Here is a 22094-nt window from a genome sequence, read left to right as displayed (position 1 = left end):
TGGGTCTGGGCTTGCTTTCCAGTCGGGCCAGTCTGGGCGGGATCCGTGCTGTGCCACGTGCCTCTGTTTGTCCAGTTTGGTCTGTCTGGAATGGTTAGTGTCTGCTGTCTCGTGTCTCACTGGCTGCTTCTCACAGGCGACTGGACTCCAATGCACTTCACTGCGACTGTGAAATCCTGTGGCTGGCGGACTTGCTGAAAGCCTACGCTAGGTCGGGCAACGCGCAGGCAGCTGCCACCTGCGAATACCCTAGACGCATCCAGGGGCGGTCGGTGGCCACCATCACCCCAGAAGAGCTAGACTGTGGTGAGTGAACCGTGCTGGCGTGGCAGGGGGGTGGCCGGTCACAGCCCTGTCTTTACTGGCTGGTTCCCAAAAGCAAGTCCCAGGGGGACCTGCCGACGACCCTCCGGTGAAAGCCCTGCTCTGTAGTATCCGTGAGGAACTTTATGTTAATGAACTTGGGCTTTCCTTTGAGGTTCCCTGCAAAACCTACCAAACAAAGTGCACTGCCAGTGCGCCTGATGCTGCCCCGGGGGTGGGAGGACTCAGGTGGTGAAGGCGCCTGGCGGCGGCTGGGAGCTGAGCTGGGCGGTGGCCGCACGGGCTGCGGGACTCACGTTCATGCCTCTGATGCATGTGGGCTCGGCACCGTGTGCCTGGGACACCTCTCCACATTGCAGAACAGGAACGAGCCCGAAGCAGACTGCATGGCTGAATCTTCCCTACAGATGCCCACAGAGCCATGCCTTTTCTGTTTCAGCCCTTTCTGTGATGCTAAACCTAGTTTTTCAGTTCTTCCTCTAAAGCATCATTGCTATTTTTTACATATTAAAGACAAACAAGGAGGATTAGAAGCCAGTGCACTTCATCAGTGACCCTGCTGGTAACATGAGCCACTGGTGTCATCATTTATGTCCCTTTACTGCTGCCGGTTGCTTTGGCTAAAAAGTATTATTTTCTACTCTGTTATTCACTGAACACCGTTACTCATGGAGTGCGCGGTCTGCACAGGGGTCTCACTTCCTTGACAGCTGCGTACACCACTGGGTGCGCGTCCGAGACACCTTACTGTGAGGCCGCCCCAAGGCTCTGAGTATAAGATGCTGTGTGGGGATTGGCCTGTCACGTGGTCTCCTGTGGATGAAACTGTGCCACTTTGTGGGGAAATTTGTAGTTGCATACAGCTTGAATACCTGTGACTTGCTCATGACGTAAGGGGTGTCACTTGGGTCCTTGCTCCCTTGACGGCTTAAGACCAGGAAGTTCTCCATTTCCTTGTTGGTGCAGAAAGACCCCGGATCACGTCCGAGCCGCAGGACGCAGACGTCACCTCGGGGAATACCGTCTTCTTCACCTGCAGAGCCGAGGGCAACCCCAAACCCGAGATCATCTGGCTGCGAAACAAGTACGTTGGGTGTTGGATGGTCCCGGTGCCCTGCCTGCTGGACAGCGCACAGCACAACCTCCAGACCCCACCTTGACCCTGCTCCTCTGCCGTGGGGAAGAGGCATCGAGGAGGAAACACTAGTGCATCTTCTCTGCTCTGCAACAGCAGTGGGGCCGGTACATGTGTCCGTGTCCCAGGGCCCTGGGCCGTCAGCTGGGTCGCCCAGGGAAGCAGCTCGCTCCCACTCTCCCCTGGTCAGCGTTTGCTCTAAAGGGCTGCATGTCACCCCTGCCCGGGTTAGGATTGGGAGGGAAAACTGGTTCTGTGCCCACCTGCTTTCTCTGGCTGGAAGCCCTGGGGTGTGATGCCTGGGGGCTTGGCCCCTCGAGCGTTGGGACCTGTCCTTACTAGGTGAGGGGCCCTGTGTTGGGTGGGGTCCCCTGGGAGACTCCCGCAAGTGACCACATAGGCGCTGAGCTCCTGTGTGCGTCTTACTTGTTCCTGAAAGGAGGTCTCCCCTTTGTCCACCAGCATTTGGTGTGGGGAGCAGAGGTGTGGGATGGGGTCACCTGCTCCAGGGCCCTGGTCAGCCTGTGGGGTCTTTGGTAAAGGGGGCATTTCAAGCGTCCATTTTGGGCTTAATCCTCAGTGTGTGCATGAGCACGAGCACTTTGCCACCATCACTTAGGAGCAGAGTCCAGGCTGTCACCTCGGCGCTCAGGTCTCCATGTGGAGCTGCAGGGCCGTGTTGTCATGACCGAGCAAGGAGGACGCTGAGGAGATGGGAGCCCGACACCACCTGGGCCTCGTGCTCCATATGCGGGCTGACCTAGGAGTCTGCCTGGGCTCCTGAGTCCCCAGTGTTGGCAGGAATGGCAGATGCAGGCGCTGAGCTGGGCGTCTGGGAGCCCCCCGGTGCAGACCGGGAAGACGAGTTCCTGGCTGTAAAGACGTGGGGTTTGTTATGGCCCAGACTTGTCCTCACCACTGAGCTGTCGTCAGACTTGGGCCACTGCAGTGTGGGGAAACGTCACATACCTTCTGGGCTGGCTCTGAAGTGGATGCGATTGAAAATCTAGAGTGAGCACTGCAAGCTCTGAAGTACTTTGAAGTGCACATTGAAAAGGCACAGAAGCATGTTTGGCTTAAGCCCTGCACACCCACATTCATACGGAACACGTTGATACAAAAAGTTAACACCCTAGAGCTGGTCACGGAGAACAGAGCCAGGCCTGATGTCTGCACAGGGCGGAGCCTCCCCCTGCCAGTTCCTGCCAGCCCCCCTCCCCCCTCCATGGGCCAGCGCCCCTTCCCCCCCATGGGATAGCCTCCCCTCCCCTGTGGACCAGCCTCCCCTGTGGGTCTGCGTCACCTGAGAGCCTACCTCACCTGCTGGCTCAAGTGTTTATGGGCAGGAACTGGGCCACCTCAGTAAGAGTCTCATTTGTGGGGCCTGAGGTGGCTTGCTTCCATCCAGAGCACCCCGTGAACGAGGACGGATTTCACTTTTGGGGGACTGGCCGGGCGAGGAAGGGGGTGGGCCGCACAGCGGTGTTCCCGCAGCTCAGAGCCATCCGTCTGGGAGCTCCTGGGTCTCAGCGGAATCCATACAGAAATGCTCACAAACAAGGATGGGTGTGTGCTGTCAGCTATGTAATCTTTTGCTTTCAATAACATAAGTGTTTCTACCCTGTTGTCTTGAATGAACTGGCCAGAAACAAAGGGAAATATTTTTTTTTCCATTGTGTTTATTTTTTCCCTTTGGAATGAGGACCACTTTAAAAATTAAATGTTTATAGATTGCACATGTAAATAACAAGCAAATATTTGAATTAATGAGAGATGCAACTGCATAGGCCTCTGTCCCAGGGACACCCATGACTTCAGTCCCAGGGAACACGGGGTCCCGCCCTTCCACTCCTGGCACTTGGGGCCCCCAGACGCGGGCACCGTGCCAGGATGCCCCTGCGGCCCGGCCCAGGCCTTCCTGTGCTGTGAGGGCTGGCACGCATGGCTTTCTGTCTTTGCAGCAACGAGCTGAGCATGAAGACGGATTCCCGCTTGAACTTGCTGGACGATGGGACCCTAATGATCCAGAACACACAGGAGACAGACCAGGGCATCTACCAGTGCATGGCGAAAAACGTGGCTGGGGAGGCGAAGACGCAGGAAGTGACCCTCAGGTACTTTGGGTCTCCAGGTACGTGGAGAGTGTGCAAATGAGGGTCCTTCGTCCTCAGGCCGCTTCTTTCTGTGCCCTGCTGGTCAGACGCCATCCGCGGGGCTTGGCAGCGGGGTCACAGGCGACCCCCGCCCGTCACTGGCCCACAGTCAGCCTCTAATGCAGGACAGACACTCCGAGTGGACAGTTGAGGCACGTGGTTTTTAGGATACGTGGTGAGGCGGCCACCAGAGGGGCCATGGACCCCTGCGAGACCACACCAGGCCCGCCCCTCACACCCATCCTAAGGGGCAGCTGCCAGGTGTCCTGTTTGTCAGTGGGGTCTCCATTGTGCCAAGAGCTTTGGTTATTGAAAACAAAGCCAAAATCTGGAATTTTATGCAAAATCCTCACATCTAAAATGTTGGCACCTGATTTTTAAAAGACCGTCCAAGTCCAGTAAGGCTCCGCTGTGGCCTGGAGTTGGCGTGGGTCCCACCGGCGGCAGGCCTGCTCTTGCCAACGTGTTTAATTGCAGGGCTGTGGTCAGAAGAGCATCTGGCCCTTGGAGAGTCCCGAGCAGTGGTCCACGACTGCCACTGCTGCTGGAAACAGCACGGGGGAGGGTCTGTGCTGTCACTCCCTGCTGGCTGGGCCAGCAGTCGATTCCTGAGGGGTGCCCCCTACACCTGCCTGGTGACACCTGCCTACGTCCTGGGCTTCCTTTGCAAACCACTCTGGGCCTGGGTTTCCCTGCATTTTATATTCCTACCCACTGTCGGATGGCAGTGTAAGTGGCTGTGTGTGAGCCTTTGTTTAGATGCTTGGCTCCGAAAAACTGGTCTGACACTTGTATCGTGTGGTACGCCCAGTAGGTGAGCATTCACACACACAGTATTTCTGTAGCGAATGACAATTCCTAGTATCGAATTGCAGCTCAAGGGAGAGCAAAGCCCAGTGACACGGCTCCCACAGGGCTTTGGGCGTCTCCACCAAGGCTCGTTGCTGCTCGGAATCTCGAAGGCATAGCTGTTGGTCCCAGAAGGAGCTTGTGTGAGGAGTAGGAAAACTCACAGGGCAGTGCACAGCGGCAGTGCCCCCAGCATAGGTTGCAGGGCAAGGAAAAGTGGGGCCTGAGAAGGAACTTATTTCGGGTGGCAGGTTGGCTGCCCTCCAGGCAGGAGCATGACCCACCTCGAAGGCGTTTCTTCCTCAGGAATGGTGACCTCACTGAATGTCGGATGAGCACGTCCGTGTAGATCACGGAAGCACATGTGAAGGGGCGCCCCCGATCTGTGACAAGGCCACTGGGCCAGGGGCTGGCAAACTGTCCTGTGGACCACACCTGGCCTACTGCCTGTTTTCCTAAGACTTGGGGATGCGGAACGGTTTTACATTTTTATATGACGGAAACGTAGGCGTTTTTAGGATACATGCTATTTTAGGAGGCATGGTAATTACAAGAAAGTCAGGTTTCAGTGTCTATAAACTAGGTTTTATTGCAGCATAACCACACGCCTTCTTTTACAAGTTGTCTGTGGCTGCGTTTTGAGGCCACGGCAGAATTGAGCAGCAACAAGGCTGTGTGGTCTGCGATCCTGAAACGTACGCTCTGGCCCTTCCCAGAAAGTTTGTCAGCCTTGTCCCCAGACTGGTGACAATATGTAGTAATGACAATAGACCAACTTGTAAGTCTCCGGGAGTCTAAAGGGCTAAATATACTTTATATATTTTGAAGCTCTGTTATTAGGGGCTTGTAGTTCCCTCCATGAACTAAACTTTTGGTCGTGAACAATTCTACCTGTCAGTGCTTTTGCCTCAGAGTTAATCTGGCTTAATAGAGATGCAGCCAGCTTCCTTCTGGTGAGTAAGTGTCTGTCCCATCATTTTGCTCTGAACCTTTCTGTACCCATAAGTATTGGAGGCTCGTTACAAACAGCATTGAGTCACATGAAAAAAAATTCAAGTGGACATTGTCTTAAAGTGATTCCATCTATGGTTATTGTAGTAAGCGACATGTTTACACACATAAATTCTACATCTTATTTTGAACTATTTATCCAACAATGTTTTCTGTGTTCCTTGCCTTATTTTGGAGTAATTATTTTTCCTTTTCTATTTTCCTAGTTTGGAAGTTAACACTTTATTTCTTTTCTTTCAGTAGTTATTCCAGGCCATTTTAAATGCATTCTTAAATTAAAGAGCTGCAGTGCCAGTCTTTACCTTTACCTCCAAAATGCAGTCATGCCTCTCAGTCTGTGCCTGGCTTGTGTTTGCAGCGTGTAAAACATCATCGTTTTGTGTTCTTAATGCCTGTCTAGCTGCACCCACATATTAATCACTTCTGATTCTTTTTATTTCTTTCTGCATCTCAGCTCTTCTCCTGCGGCCACTTTTCTTCTGCCTAACGTGGAGTGAATTAGGCAGCAAACCCACATGAGGACCAGCTTTCGGTTAATGAATTTAAAATGAGATTTGTTTGCCACTTCCCCTCAGCATGGTTCCCTGGGTGGGGAGGTGGGGCCACTTGACCTCTAGTTGGTGTAGCACTGGGGGACCCAGCCTCCCGGTCCCTCGCCCTTTGTCTGATCTTTCTCTGTTTAAGGACAATTTGAGATCACGGCCCTGCCCCTGGCCTCAGGCCCTCTTTTACTCTGCGTTCTCCCTGTACACAGCCCCCAGCCTCTGGTTTGCCGCTCTCTAGAAATGCTGGTGTTGAATGCCGTCTCTACTTTCTGTCATTTTCTGTTACTGAGGTATTTGACAGGTGAGGCTTACACTTTAACATAGAACAGTGTAGAAAGGTCTCACTGTGTCCCCACTTAGTTCCTCCCTCTGCCCCATGTCCCCAAGTTACAGTGGTTTTTTCTTCTTTCTGGAAAAACTATCTGTGCCGCTGCTAGAGGCTTTCCCCTTCAGTCGCAAGCCTTCCCTTTGAGCTGTGTCGGATTTGTGATGATGTAACAAAAACCTTCTCCCGTATGGATATGTTTAGCTTTCTCCCCAGACTTTTTCTTATCACAGGTCCATCGCCTTTATCCAAAACCCCTGGGGCCAGATATTTGAAATTCGTTAATGTGGGGACTTTTCTCAGAAGGCAGGTGGCGCGTGCACACCTATAATCAACGTGTCAACGCCCCATAACAAATGGCCGGGATACTCACAGGAAAATGAGGACGCTAAAGAGCCTCATGAGGGTTTAGGTCGATATTTATCAACAAGTTATGAAAAGATATTTGTTTCTGGAGCTTTGTGGATTCCAGAATTATGGATGAGGGTGTCCGTCCAAAGAAACACCACAGCCATTAAAGAAAGCCTTCTACGTGTGTGTTGTTTTACATTCTGTTGAATGTATGGCGTAAGGTCCCTGTGGGTAATTTCTGGGCTAAAGTGCCTATGGGTTTTTAGTGCTGAGACATGTGGCCATGTCCCTCTCCAGGTGACACTTGGGGCCGCCGCGGTGGGAGAGCTCGGTTTCTGCCCAGACTCACCCACGAAGCATGTTAACAAATGTGTGGGGTTTTCTTTCCCCAGCTTCACAGTTGAAAGGTGTTATCTCAGAGTAGTTTTAATTTGTAAGTGAAACAGAGTCTTTTATTTGGTATGAATACTCTTTAAAGACAAGTGTTACGCCCATAAGAACTATTAGTGAGGTGGACATAACGTGTTTGGGACAAACAGTGAGAGTTCTCGAGAGTCCAGTCCCTGCATCAACAAGACACGACTGTCACTCGTCACTCGTACTTGCTGATGGCTCGTGTGACCCATGGCAGTGGCCCATTTTTATTTTCTGCACTTTTCTGTAAGAAATAAAGAAGGCAAGGACACGGTGGAATGTGTCTGTTTTTCTTAGTTAGAGGTCACTAGCTAGAGCTCATAGCATGAAAACAGAAAAACTTCAGCAAACTGTTGCCAAACTAGAGAAATAACTCCGAACTTGTGTTTCGTTGTCACAGCTCGACCCACTTTTGTAATCCAGCCTCAGAACACAGAGGTGCTGGTCGGGGAGAGTGTCACCCTGGAGTGCAGTGCCACCGGCCACCCCCTGCCCCAGATCACCTGGACGAGAGGGGACCAGACCCCGGTGCCGGTCGACCCTCGTATTAGCATCACTCCCTCGGGCGGCCTTTACATTCAGAACGTGGCCCAGGAGGACAGTGGGGAGTACACGTGCTTCGCGGCTAACAGCGTCGGCAGCATCCACGCCACGGCCTTCATCATCGTCCAGGGTGAGAGTCGGGCCCCGCGGGGACCCCCTCCCTGAGCAGCCCCACCCCGGGCCCTGGTCCTGCGCCCAGAACTGGCTTTTCTTTACCCATCGTGTTTTCCACCACCCGACTCCTTACCTGTGACCTGGTGGTTGGTTTATTTTCTGATCCAAAGCTTCAGAGGACGGGGGGCTTTATTTTCTGGCCGTTACCCGTTGCACCCGGAGCGCCTGGCGTGTGTAAATGTGGAAGCCAGTTCACGAGCCCTTGCCGTTCTCGCATCATCTGGCCACTCCCTTGTTTGGTGCTCGCTGTCTTTGTTGTGCTTGTTACTTTTATGAAAATGGAATCACACTGGGGACACTATTCTGTAACGTGTTTTTCACCCAATAGTAACAAAAGAACCCCATCACTATGCACAGTTGTTACTCAGTGACGTTTCTAGCCATTGGCGGTACTGAGGACGCACTGTCTCTGGGCCGGCCTGCGTCCGCGGCCTGGAAGGAAGCCAGCTGTCCTCTGACTTGTAGCTGGCGCGGGTGTCCAACCAGTGTCTGCTCTCTGCAGGGTGATGCCTAGAAACGCCCGCCGCCCGTTCCCTGCACTTCCCTTTGCCCCCCCTTTACGTGTCTCCCCACCTGTGCACAGCTGCTGCAGTGACCGCAGGGTCCTTTGGAGTCTGTCGTCTCCTTACTGGGGCAGCTCCTTCTATGGGGGGACAGTGGCAGCGCCAGGGTGTGTGGTATTCTCAGCAATGCTGTCCTTTTAATGTCCGTTCCCAATGTGTTTCCTTCCGGAAGCTCTTCCTCAGCTCACTGTGACCCCTCAGGACAGAGCTGTGATTGAAGGACAGACGGTCGATTTCCAGTGCGAGGCCAAGGGCTACCCGCAGCCCGTCATCGCCTGGACCAAAGGAGGTAAGACACTGACCTGGGCTCCTGGCCCTGCCCCCGCCCTTCCTCTCTCCTTCCCTCCCTCCCTCCCTCCCTGGGACCCAGACTCAACTCACACTGTCTGTCTGGCCTGGCAAACCCCCGTCCTGTGGGCAGGGCCGAGGTGGCTGAATCCAGCATGACCCAGGCTCTGGGGACAACCAGAGGTTTCCACCTGCCCCAGCCGTGGGCACCCCCACTCGCATCAGAGTCTGTCCTTATTGAAGGGACAGGGTGTGGCCTTCTACTCACGATCATATTCACCCAGATGGTCTGTGTCTCACCTTTAATGGATACTTAATCAGCATTGAATGAAAGTTAACAACACCTGGGATAGAACTTTCTGGAAACCAGTAGAGAAAACCCTTTTGCTCTCACTTTAATTCCCAGAGCGCTCCTACCATCTCTCCATCACATTACTTCTTGGGGTCCATCCCGTTACCCAGGTGGGTGAACTGCTGGCCACTGGGCTTGAGGAGGCACAGACCATCCCCAGGGGTGACAGGAGCCTGGCTGACAAGGTCGGGGTGAGGGAGGACAGGTGCCCACACTGGGTGGACTTTCAGCATTCTGTCCTGGACTCGACACAGGGTGACCTTGAGAACCTGCTGACGACCTCTGCCTTGAACCAAAGGGCAGCTGTGTCCCTTTGTCCCGTGAGGGCGCTTTCCAGGGGTTCCCACAGCCCTCTGTGTACCCCCACACTGGGCCTCCCAGTCCTCAGGAAGGAAGGCTCATCCCCAAGGGGTTGGGTGACCTCACCTTTCAGTCCCTCCAGTCCCCTGCCCTCTGCCCAGATGTGTGTCCTTTCACACCCAGCGTGGGCCCAGCCAATCCCAGGGTCCCGGATCCCCCTGCCGTCCTGACTCCTGCTTACGTAGCTCTGTCGCCCTGTTATCTGCCGCACACGCCTTCTGAGGACTTTCTTGGGGATGGCGGATGTGTTCTGTTCATCCCTGACCTGACTGCACGCAGCTCGTGCTGGCACTTGACGCAGGCGTGTGAGGGACGTCTGAGTTCGCTGACCAGCGAGGGTTGGGACGATGAGCCCGGGCCCTCACTCCGGCAAAGACAGGTTGCTGCATTCCTTTCATTTTCTCAGATAAAGTTCTGTTTGATTCACTTTATCGCCGGTAACAGCGTCACCCCCATGTGTCCACTGACTGACCCGTGTCTCCTTGCCTTTTAGGGAGTCAGCTGTCGGTGGACAGACGGCACCTGGTCCTGTCATCAGGGACACTGAGGATCTCGAGTGTTGCCCTCCACGACCAGGGCCAGTACGAGTGCCAGGCCGTCAACATCGTCGGCTCCCAGAGGGTCTCAGTCCACCTGACGGTACAGCCCAGAGGTGCGTGGCTGGTGGTGCAGGTGCCGTGTGCAGACTGGTCATGTGGAAGGACCGGCCTGGGCACCAGCGTCCATGTCACTGTTAACTGCCGGGAGCTGGCTCTTCCTTTCTTGAGTAGCTGTCCCTTTTTCTCAAAATCTCAAGGTGTTTACGCTGTAACCGTTGTCTTTCACTTTAGCCCGTGACAACGTTTGTTTATGTTTTAATGATGCCAGTGCTGAACTCTGATAAGGCCGACTTGTCACCGTGAAATGGACCTCTTTGTTCCCCTGGCTGTACCTCCTACTTCAGAGAAGGCCATGTCACCTCTCCTGGGTGGCTATTCAGGCAGCGCTGGGTCTGAGTCAGCTGACCCATGAACAGACCCCCACCCGTGTCCTGGAGGCACGGGTCTGTTTCCTGTTGGCCTCTGAGCATTTGACCCTTTCTTCCTCCCGTCCTTCCTGGAGGGCCCATGTTTTCTCCACTCCGAAGGACCCACATTGCCTCATGCCTCTATAAAGACCCAGGATAGATGTCTGTAGGTGCAGAGGTTGTAGAGCTCAAATGGGGAGCCAGGCCTGTGTGCAGAGTGGAGAGTCCCGTGAGGGTCAGGCCTGGGAGACCACTCCCCTCCTGCATCTCTGATGTGCTTGGCTGGCACTGGGTTTGTGGGTTTTCCCCTCTTATTCCCGACTGGGCAGGAGTCTGGTTGGCCTGTTGGGTAAGAACTTGGGTCCCTGAAAGCCCATGAGGACCTGCCACCGTTGGCCAGGTCCTTCGCTGCGAGGTGAGGTCAGCTGCCCTGTCAAGTGCAGGTTTCCTTCGTGGTCATCAAGCTCTCTCAGGCCCCCTCTGTCCTGCCTCGTTCCTGGGGGCTCTCGTCCCTCCCCAGGCCGGAGCTCTGCTCGCGGGCAGTGGGCCATCCGGTCTCTTCTGGCTCCTGTGCTCTGTACAGATGCCGCTAGGAACAGACAGGCTGACTGGCAGGAGTCCTCGGGGCCCTGTCTCTGCTCTGCTGGGGGAGGGACCTGGGGCGTCAGTCCCGAGCTTCCCTGGGTTCTCCACCACGGACACTTGCCTTCCAGTCACCCCGGTGTTCGTCAGCATTCCCAGCGACGTGACAGTGGAGTCGGGCACCGACGTGCAGCTGCCATGCAGCTCCCAGGGGGAGCCTGAGCCGGCCATCACTTGGAACAAGGTACGCGCTGTGCCCAGCGTCACGTGCGGTGGCTGCCCCGTGTCCTCCCACAGCAAACGCCCACATTCAAGCCTGCATTAAAACGTTCTGCCGGTGTCCTCAGTAATGAAAACAGGACAAGAGCCTCAGAACGGTTTCCTGCTCACGTCCTCGGGGACAAAAGCAAAGCAACCCTCCTGTTAGATCCCGATTTTGTAATTAGTAGGGAAGGCTTTTTGTTGTTTCATTTCTCTGTTTTGTTTTTATTAAACCCAATGAAAATGTGTAACAGTGTTAAACATATAAACAAGTGCTTGATCTGCAATGTGTCCAGACGCCGGGATGGCGGGTGGTCCCGTGCAGTGGTTCCCTGGGAAGGAGCCACGGGGGTGGGGCTGGTGACGCCTGGGTCTCCTCGGCTGGGACTCGCCGGCCTTCCCAGTGTGGCCCAAGCGTCTGTCTTGCCCGAGATAGTGCAGGTTCCTTGTCCATCTCCGTAGCCTGTGTCCCACGTCCCGTCCCGATCCTGGGAAGGCCCAGGAGCCAGTCTGCTCACATCCTCGGGGTCTGCGCAGGCACGGAGGCCACGTGTGTCCCACTGAGTTGGTCCTGAGGACTTTGATCAAACCTCCGCTAAGCTCAACCTCTAAGTTCCCCTCTGTGAGGCCCTGACACGCAGCCCCGCCCCACCCAGGACAAACTCTGTCTGCTGCCGAGTCTGACTCACCTGTGATTTCTGCTCTGTTTTGCTCCAGGATGGGGTGCAAGTGACGGAAAGTGGGAAATTCCACATCAGTCCTGAGGGGTTCTTGACCATCCACGACGTGGGGACCGCGGACGCCGGCCGCTACGAGTGTGTGGCCCGGAACACGATCGGGCAGGCCTCGGTCAGCATGGTGCTCAGCGTCAACGGTAAGAGCCAGGGTCGTGTCCCGGGGCTGGCATCGCCGTCCCCACCTGTGTGGGCTGGAAGGCTGGCGCAGAGAAGCAACACCCAGGCGCTTGGGCTTCAAGGCCCGCCAGGCATCCGCACCGTTTGCTGGGGGACCCGCAGGCCTCTGTGGCTGACCCGCTGGGCAGAGCGTCCCTGCTCTGGGTTTGCTGGTGGGTTTAGTGGCATCTCAACCCTTCAAACGTGGTGACGCGTGATTTTCAGTCACCATTGGGAGGAAGCGTGGGTGCAGTTAACTGCCTCACAGGAGTCTGGCACCTTCGCTAGCTCTCTCTGTCCCGGGCGTGGCCGTGTGTCCCGGGAGTGGCCGTGTGTCCTGGGATGTGCTGCTTCCCGAGCATCTTCGACATAGACCTCCAGCTCATCATTGACCCTCCCCTCCCTGGAGCCACACAGGTCCCACCTCTGCGTGTGGCCCGCCCTGGCTCACCCCAGCGTCCCCCAGGCTCCCCCTGTCTGCTCTCTGCAAACGTTACTTCCATCTTCCTAAAAGTACAGACGTCGGGATGTGTCACTCGCACTTGGTGTGTGTATGGCACACCTACTAGCTTTGCTTAGCCTCTTGGTTGCACGCACACCTGCCTCCTAGCAGCTCTGCCCGCTCTGCACCCGCTGTCAGCGTCTCCCACACACAGCCCAACGCGCTGTCTGCTCTCCTGCTTGTTCCCCTGTAACGTGACCAGGCTGCCTTCTCCATGGGCCTGTGGATGCCCAGGCAGGAACAACTGGGTAACTTAGCGCCCAGACCCCACATGCACCTACTAAACGTGAAACATGAATAACTGAAAGACTGCTTTTTTTTTTTTTTTAGGGAAAAATGCTCAATGACCTTATTTTACCATTTTATATATAGTGTGTGAAACGAATGTAAAATTAAATTGATGCATTCCATGACTCAAAACTGTTTTCAATTAACCCTTATTTTTATATTTGAAAAATAGTATGAGTTACTACTTGAATTAATTATATGTGAAATTTAAAAATAACCTCCCACTCCCAAGAAATAATCACTATTAACATTTTGGTGAATTTCCTTTATTAATATTTTTAAAGGTAAATAAGTGTTTTCATATTTTCCTGCCATCATTGGTTAGAGAAAAACAAATTCAATTTAAATCACTGATAATAATGAAATATTAGTGATAAAATTATGTAAAATCGTCTGCTTCATTTGTCTACCCTTGGTATAAGAATATTAGGTTTCAAAAATTAGTAAATTTGGGCTGTTTGAGATACGCAGAAATAGGGGTTCTGCCTAGGAAAACTTTTCATCTGTTTGACTCGGGAAAAGGGCGGTGTACTGATGGCCATGTAATGACACACGGATCAGGCGCAATGATGGAGGGAACCAGGCTTGAAGGGGTGAGCAGGTGACACCCAGTCACCAAAGAAGGGCTGGCCTTTGATGGAACAAACAATCCACCAGAAGTTAACACTTCTCACCGGTGGCTTCCTGCCCGGCTGGCTGGCCCCCGGGTTGGCCTGAGTTAACCTCTCCCGCCTGTGTCATGCTTTGGTGTTTTACGTTACAGCTACATTTTCCCTGTCCTTTTGTGGGACGTCACATGATTTCAAAAATTAAAAGTGTTATTTCCATCCTTCTTGGAAATAGCTTCTAATAGAATTTGTGATAAAGTAATTTAAGCTATGGTGTGAGACACAGAAATAACATTTGGGGAAAGCAAGTCTTAAGTCTAAGTGATGTAGTGTCTAGACGTTATGAGTAACTTATGCAGCATTTTTCTGGTAACGTGTGACTTTGTGCTTTCCTAGTTCCTGACGTCAGTCGAAACGGGGATCCATTTGTAGCCACATCAATTGTGGAAGCGATTGCGACTGTTGACAGAGCTATAAACTCCACGCGGACACACCTGTTCGACAGGTACATGGGGGAGCAGGGAGCCTGGCCCTCATTGCACTTACCAGCTCCGGCTTTCCAGGGGCAGGTGATTCTAACGCACACTTGCAGCTGTTCCGTCTGAAGAAAACTTATTTAGCAATCACACGCGACGCTGGCGTCAACTTGCCAGGGGTTAAGACAACACATCCTTTCCAAGTAGAGGCTGAACTATGCTTCACAAATGAAACATTTCTTAAAAATTTCAGCTTGTTCCTCTGGCTTGTTACTCAACGATTTGGCAAAAACAAAGTATTTCCCAAGCCATTCGTGGATTTGTTCACGTTGGCAAGTCCCAGAGTGTTTTCTCTGCATCTGCACTGAAATAGCGTCTGCTTTTTCTGTGACCTAATTAACGGTTTGTTTTTAGTGTCTTTTGCTTTGTTGCCTTCCACTGGGATGAGTAAGGTACGGTATGTCTCCCTGGAGAAGAGAAGCTTCAGAAACATTAAATGCTGTCATGTGTTTGGATGGAGTGGCTTTTGTCCTAGTAATTGTCCCTTGTCCCTTTCGCCCTCACTGCTAGCCGGCCACGCACCCCGAACGACCTGCTGGCCTTGTTCCGTTACCCGAGGGACCCGTACACCGTGGAGCAGGCGCGAGCGGGCGAGATATTTGAGCGCACGCTGCAGCTCATCCAGGAGCACGTGCAGCACGGCCTCATGGTGGACCTCAACGGCACCGGTCAGTACCCAGGCCCCTCCGGGACCCCTCCTGGGTGGTGGCCCTCTGGGGACAGGTTCCAATGTTCCTGTCCCATGAGTCTGTGCAGGAGATAGTCGGGGTGGACGTGTGGGCCCAGAGTTAGGCCAGGCCATCCTTGCCCACCCGGGTCCTCTGGGATGAAGGGCGTTTGAGGGAAGACTTTGCAGGACGATGCTGTGTCCACACAGCTGTTAGAAGTGATGTTCGTGGAGCCCCAGCTGCTGTAATGTCCCTGCACCTGCGACTGGGGGTGGCATGTGGTGACTGCTCCCTGTAATGCTGCCTTGGTGCGTGGCGTTGCCATAAGTGAGAGAAGCCTCTGCCGCGTCAGGTGGTAGCTGTGCCCACATCGCTGGGAAACATACTAGCAGTAGCGTCCCTGGGAAGTGCGGCCACGGCGTGATTTACCATTCTCTGCTTGTTCGGTGTTTTCTTAACTTATCTCTGCTGAGCCTCTCTTCCCGTCAGGACAAGAATGTTCTCGGGAACTGAACATTATCCTTAAATACAAATGCGTCAGGTGAGGGAGATGGGGAGAAAGCTGGAGGTCACTTCTCCCATCTCAGGAGCACGGTCCTTGCGTGGGTCGGTCCCCAGTCCTGCCACATTTGAGGCCAGTCTGCTCGGCTTCCTGGCTGCGGCAGCTGTGGCTCCTGCTTCCCCATCTGGCGGGCACTGGCTTGCTGGGGGATCGGGGTAGCCATGTCACCACGTCTCCACCGGTTTCTGGAGGACCCCCAGCCTCAGCTCGCAGGCACACCCTGGGAGAAATGTCAGACGTTTTCATTCTGTGCTGTGTCTGTTGGGCACTTGCTGCCTGTAGGGCACAGGGCTGCTGCTGGGGCACGTGGGGGTGCGGGCTGCCCCTCTGCTGCCTCCTGGCCCCCACTCCCGGCCCCAGCCTGGGTGCCCCGTGTTTGTTCTCGGCACTGCCTCCCTTCCTTCATTTGATTTAAACACTGCGGGTCCTGAACCTCCCACTGCAGCTACTCAGAGAGGCCCGTCTCCCCAGGGACTACCCGCCGGCCCCGTGTCCATATGTGCTGGTCACAGACATGTGGACACTTGAAAAGACAAAGGACAAGAAGGATCACTCAACTCGCCCACAACCTGAGATGATTTTGTTTCCTTCTATCTAAAGTAGTTAAATAAATACACAGGCACCTACGCATTCATTCATGCATGCATTCCTTCCTCTGCACACGTGTGGGCACGTGTTCTCTGCCACACCTGGAGAGGCGGCAGCTGCAGACAGACACAGCTCTGCCCTCGGGGGTCTGACATGTCAGTGCAGGTGGGCTGGGAAGGTGGGGACAGTGCATACAGTCCCCACGTGGTGAGTGGAAGGACAAATCTGGCAGGCAGGCGGCCTGGGGAGTCCTGAGTGCCTCTGGGTGCCATTTTCTACAGGTGCAGCAAATGTCACCAGGGTGACATTCAAGCAGAGGCCCAGCCCTGCCATGTCTGCCAGAGGAGAACTCTGGGCAGGGGGGAGACAGGATCAGGGCCACACTTGGGATATTTGAGGAGGGGCAGGCAGTCCAGGTTGGCTGGAGCAGGAGATGAGATGGGCAGCTTTCGGGGTCCTCGGTCAGAGGTGAGGATTTTGTCTCCAGCTCTGGGTGACATGGGAGCCACGTGGTTCTTGCAGAGAAGTGGCGTGATTTCACATGGATGTTGTTGATGGGTGATGTCACCATGGAGGGGTAGAGGCAGATGCTGGAAACTGGGCAGGTATGTGTGGAATGGTCTGGGAGGGAGGTGACAGCACTGGGACCAGGGTGGCCTGGTGAGAGGAGTATGAAGGCAGAGGTGACAGATTCACTCGTTACCTGGACATACAGGGTGACAGAGAGGACGGCATGATTTTTGCCCCAGTGGCTGGAAGGTGGGGAGCTGACCCTTAGTGAAACAGGGCAGATTGGGCCAGGACAGTGAGGGGCTGGGGAGGGCTGTCCCAGCTCTGGACGCTCACACAGGTGTGCCTCCGAGACGTTTCCTCTGGGCCTTCCTGTGCCCTCATTTCGCAAACCACAATGATAACTCGCTGTGGGGTAAAACTTTCCCACTCACAGTGCTTCCCAGGCGTTTTTCTGTCGTGAAGCATTTGTTTGGTCCATCGCCTTGTTCTTGGAGGTATACACGTCCTCACATTCCAGTATTTTAACCCATAGTTGTCTGTATTCTGAGACAGTTTTAATTCCTAAAGCAAACTAGAGTGAACAGGTCAGGGCAGCTTGCAAAATTCCTGGTTAAGTCCCATTTTCCAGAAGTCACTTCTGCATCTGCTGTCATAGATAGGCTTGGTTCTGCAGCACGTTATCAGTGAAACTGTAGGAGGCTCCGTTCCTAAACACATGGCAGACGCGTCCAGTGTGTACAGGCAGCTGTGTCTGTGTCCACCCTCTGCTGGCCGGTGCCTGCTCCCTGCCCTCCAGGGGCCCCACCTGGGAAGGTGGCGGGAGGAACCCGGCCACTGCACTCTGGCCCCAGTCACTGCTAAAGCGATGACAACGCTGCAGAAAAAGTGATGGTGTGGGAAGAAGGCTCCTGGGGGCCAGGTGACATGTGGGAGGAAGTGGTTTTCTTCCTACTCTGTGATGGTCAAGACTGAGAATTTTCTTAGACTTGCCTAGAGTAACTGTGAACAGGGCCTGACATCCCCGTTGCGCGGTTTTGGTGGCTCGCACGCTGCTGAAGAGTCTGGGTCTAAGTGAGCAAGAGCCGCAAGTGGCCCGGAGCGCGGTGCCACGCCTCTGGCAAAGCGCTTGTGTTTGATTGCTTCTCCGCAGCCTGTGGAATTTCTTCTCGTCTAGCTCTGTCCTGCATCCTGTGTGGTATTTTGGACACGCCCCCTATGAGGGGTGTGTGGCTTGTGTCCTGCACCAACGCATGCAGAGTGGTGTAGGGGCCCTCAGATCCTTTAGAAAGAGGACACGTCAGGACCGAGAACCCCGTGTGTGGTCAGTGTCAGCGCGGCCTCTCCGTGAGCGCGCCCTGCAGCGCGCGCGCCGCCCTGCGTCAGTGCGCGCCTCTGTGGGAGCGCAAGGCCCTGCGTCAGCACGCACCCCTGTGTCAGCGGCCGGTTTGGGAGCGCGCGCCCCTGGCGTGTGTGGAGCTGTTTATTCTGTGAGCATGGAGCTGGGAACACCCCTGGTGGGAGCATGTTTGGAAAGTGCCCCCGGAACACCTGGGACGTGGAGTCACTGGCTGGGCCGAGCCGGTCTTGAAGGTGAAGAGTGGGACCTTGAATGAGGAAGGTCCGTGCGCGCGGTCTGCCAGGCTGACCGCTTGGAGTTTCTTCAGTAGCCGGTGGGCAGACTGAGGTCTTGGGCAGGAAGGCAAGGTCATCAGAGGCGCGTGGGGCCAGTGGAGGGCGCGTCCCTGGTGGAACCCTTTGTAATTCCAGGCAAGGTGACTGGGACATCTGGCCGGGGTGATGGAATTCCAATGCGAGAGGGCACAGTCGTCAGGAATGATGACGATACACGGAGGGCGAGAGGGATCGGATGTGGGGACTAAGTGGCATGAAGCCCCCACGATGCGGGGGCGGGTGCAGGGGGTAGGACGGGATTCTGGGGACCGTGCTCCACGTGGGGAGGCTGAGTTGTACAGGTTGTTAAAGGAAGCAGAACCGTGGTTCGGACGCCACGAGATTCGGAGCGGGTTAGTTGTGCGGAGGCGGGTCAGGTGGAGGACGAGCAGAGAGGCCTTTGCGAGATGCCGGGAGGGAGAGGTGCCACAGGCTCGCGGCGCAGCGCTGGAGGGCCCAGGGCTGCGTCCGTCCGCCTGGCGTCCGGGGATCAGGCCGTGCCTGCCCTCCCTTCCGGGGGATCAGGTCGTGCCTGCCCTCCCTTCCGGGGGATGAGGCCGTGCCTGCCCTCCCTTCCAGGGGATCAGGCCGTGCCTGCCCTCCCTTCCGGGGGATCAGGCCGTGCCTGCCCTCCCTTCCAGGGGATCAGGCCGTGCCTGCCCTCCCTTCCGGGGGATCAGGCCGTGCCTGCCCTCCCTTCCGGGGGATCAGGCCGTGCCTGCCCTCCCTTCCGGGGGATCAGGCCGTGCCTGCCCTCCCTTCCGGGGGATCAGGCCGTGCCTACCCTGCCTTCCAGGGGGATCAGGTCGTGCCTGCCCTCCTTTCCAGGGGGATCAGGTCATGCCTGCCCTCCCTTCCAGGGGATCAGGCCATGCCTGCCCTCCCTTCCAGGGGATCAGGTCGTGCCTGCCCTCCCTTCCGGGGGATGAGGCCGTGCCTGCCCTCCTTTCCAGGGGGATCAGGTCGTGCCTGCCCTCCCTTCCAGGGGATAAGGCCGTGCCTGCCCTCCCTTCCGGGGGATCAGGCCGTGCCTGCCCTCCTTTCCAGGGGGATCAGGCCGTGCCTGCCCTCCCTTCCAGGGGATCAGGCCGTGCCTGCCCTCCCTTCCAGGGGATAAGGCCGTGCCTGCCCTCCCTTCCAGGGGATAAGGCCGTGCCTGCCCTCCCTTCCAGGTTACCACTACAACGACCTCGTGTCGCCGCAGTATTTGAGCCTCATCGCCAACCTGTCTGGCTGCACCGCGCACCGGCGTGTGAACAACTGCTCGGACATGTGCTTCCACCAGAAGTACCGCACGCACGACGGCACCTGCAACAACCTGCAGCATCCCATGTGGGGCGCCTCGCTGACCGCCTTCGAGCGCTTGTTGAAGTCCGTGTACGAGAACGGCTTCAACACCCCGCGGGGCATCAACCCCGGCCGGCTGTACCACGGGCACGCGCTGCCCATGCCCCGCCTGGTGTCCACCACGCTGATCGGGACGGAGGCCGTGACGCCCGACGCGCAGTTCACGCACATGCTCATGCAGTGGGGCCAGTTCCTGGACCACGACCTGGACTCCACGGTGGTGGCCCTGAGCCAGGCGCGCTTCTCCGACGGGCAGCACTGCAGCGTCGTGTGCAGCAGTGACCCGCCCTGCTTCTCGCTCGCCATCCCGCCCAACGACCCGCGCGTGCGCAACGGCGCGCGCTGCATGTTCTTCGTGCGCTCCAGCCCCGTGTGCGGCAGCGGCATGACGTCGCTGCTCATGAACTCCGTGTACCCGCGGGAGCAGATCAACCAGCTCACCTCCTACATCGACGCGTCCAACGTGTACGGGAGCTCGGAGCACGAGGCCCGCGCCGTGCGCGACCTGGCCAGCCAGCGGGGGCTGCTGCGCCAGGGCATCGTGCAGCGCTCGGGGAAGCCGCTGCTGCCCTTCGCCGCCGGGCCGCCCACCGAGTGCATGCGCGACGAGAACGAGAGCCCCATCCCCTGCTTCCTGGCCGGCGACCACCGCGCCAACGAGCAGCTGGGCCTGACCAGCATGCACACGCTGTGGTTCCGCGAGCACAACCGCGTGGCCACCGAGCTGCTGGCGCTGAACCCGCACTGGGACGGCGACACCATCTACCACGAGGCGAGGAAGATCGTGGGGGCGCAGATGCAGCACATCACGTACAGGCACTGGCTGCCCAAGGTGCTGGGCGAGGTGGGCATGAAAATGCTGGGCGAGTACCGCGGCTACGAGCCGGGCGTCAACGCCGGCGTCTTCAACGCCTTCGCCACGGCCGCCTTCCGCTTCGGCCACACGCTCATCAACCCCGTGCTCTACCGGCTGGACGAGAACTTCGAGCCCATCGCGCAGGGACACGTGCCCCTGCACAAAGCCTTCTTCTCGCCCTTCCGGATCGTGAACGAGGGCGGCATTGACCCTCTGCTCCGGGGCCTGTTCGGCGTGGCCGGGAAGATGCGCGTGCCCTCCCAGCTGGTGAACTCCGAGCTCACCGAGCGCCTCTTCTCCATGGCGCACACGGTGGCGCTGGACCTGGCCGCCATCAACATCCAGCGGGGCCGCGACCACGGCATCCCGCCCTACCACGACTACCGCGTCTACTGCAACCTGTCGTCCGCCCACACCTTCGAGGACCTGAGAAATGAAATCAAAAACCCCGAGATCCGGGAGAAGCTCAGACGGTGAGTGGGAGGAAACCACGGTTACCTCTTGTTGGTAAATGTCTGATGGGCAAAGGATGCTGGGCGGGGCACTGCTGGGGGCCATGTACAGCCAGGGGTCACACACGAGAAGCCGGTGGGGGTGGGGGCTGTGCTGGTGCCGGCCGGCGGGAGACAGCGCATGGTGATTGCAGCCGCATGTGCAATGAGCTTTGAGTTGAGAGAGGCGTGTGCTTGCCTGGCAGGGGCCTGGCAGCAGGAGGTGCGGTGAGGGATCTGCAGGGGAAGACGCCAGGACGTAGGCCATGTCTACCTGGGGCTCCCGGAAGTGACCCTGCTGTGGTATCAGCAGTGCCAGAGGTGGCCCCGTGGGGCCTGGAGGCACCAGCTCCTGAGGCTGGGCTCGGAGCCTCTCCCCAGACTCGCCCACTGTGTTGCCCAGGCCCAGCTGCTGTCCATGTCCCCGGGGCCCTGCTGATGGCCTCAGGGACTTTGCAGTGGCATCAGTCCTTCCCGGGAGCACATCTCCGAGGCCTGTGGTGATGGATGTGTGAGGACGTGCCTGGGGAGGGTCAGGGCCCCTGGGCAGCCCCTTCCATCCCGGGAAAAGCAGTCACACAGCACTGCCTGTGCAGTGCACTCTGGCTCCCAGGGACACGAGTCTGCTCCCCTCGGGGAGCTAATGAGATGTAAAGCTCCCCACATTTCTCCTGTCCTTGGTGCCCCGTCTACCCTCCGCTCTGCTCACTAACTTCTTTTTGCGGTGTGGGCACCATTTGCTTTGACGCAGGCTCTCATGGAATGACCACTGCTGGAGCTTTTCCACACTGACCCTCACATGCCCTTAAGAATGGAGTCCACGGGCCACTGTGTGTTTAAGACACACTCATTCACGTTTGAAGGAGTTGTTTTAAGAAGAAAGGGAACGTTCTTCTAAAGACTCACTTAGAATATTTTCTGGACTCCGCAGCTCACCGAACAGTAAATTATTGATTCCCACATCACTCACTGAACGCTGAAGTTAAACACGCCCCCATTGGTGCCTGTCCTGTGTGTTCTAGAGGAAAACGACTTTTTGCTCGTGTGTCCTCCTAAGTTTTGTGCGCCCTGAAGTCCATTTAAATCATGGGATTAGATTGCTGCCACAGGGAGGGGTGTGTGCTCTGTGGTGCCACGGCATTTTGGCCACAGTGCTGCTTCGTTAGGACTTATGGGAACTGTGTCTTTTATGTGCTTTAACATCCTCCTTTTTCTGGTCCAGACTGACGCAGATTGGGTCCCCAGTCATTTCTCTCATCTGACAAACTTACTTCAAAGCGGTTGGGGGAGCTGGAGCTCCAGGCTAGCACTGCTGGTGGCTTGAGGGACCCACGT

General features: G+C 56.1%; 1 protein-coding gene across 3 annotated transcripts in view; it reads left to right on the top strand.

The window, feature by feature from the left end:
* Positions 1–22094, top strand: part of PXDN (peroxidasin) — a 67119-nt gene that overhangs the window by 35263 nt on the left and 9762 nt on the right. For all 3 annotated transcript variants that reach the window (XM_074331616.1, XM_074331615.1, XM_019752024.2), the window contains 11 exons: positions 137–306; positions 1291–1408; positions 3421–3590; positions 7508–7780; positions 8560–8676; positions 9881–10039; positions 11107–11219; positions 11954–12110; positions 13924–14032; positions 14574–14731; positions 19238–20741. In XM_074331616.1, the coding sequence (XP_074187717.1) occupies positions 137–306; positions 1291–1408; positions 3421–3590; positions 7508–7780; positions 8560–8676; positions 9881–10039; positions 11107–11219; positions 11954–12110; positions 13924–14032; positions 14574–14731; positions 19238–20741 (3048 nt within the window). The remainder of the gene's footprint in view (positions 1–136; positions 307–1290; positions 1409–3420; positions 3591–7507; positions 7781–8559; positions 8677–9880; positions 10040–11106; positions 11220–11953; positions 12111–13923; positions 14033–14573; positions 14732–19237; positions 20742–22094) is intronic.

This window comes from Rhinolophus sinicus, linkage group LG05 (assembly GCF_036562045.2).
Source record: "Rhinolophus sinicus isolate RSC01 linkage group LG05, ASM3656204v1, whole genome shotgun sequence".
In the NCBI taxonomy this organism is placed as follows: domain Eukaryota; kingdom Metazoa; phylum Chordata; class Mammalia; order Chiroptera; family Rhinolophidae; genus Rhinolophus; species Rhinolophus sinicus.
Note: the sequence above shows the minus strand (reverse complement) of the source record. Positions and strands in the feature narration are given on the sequence as shown.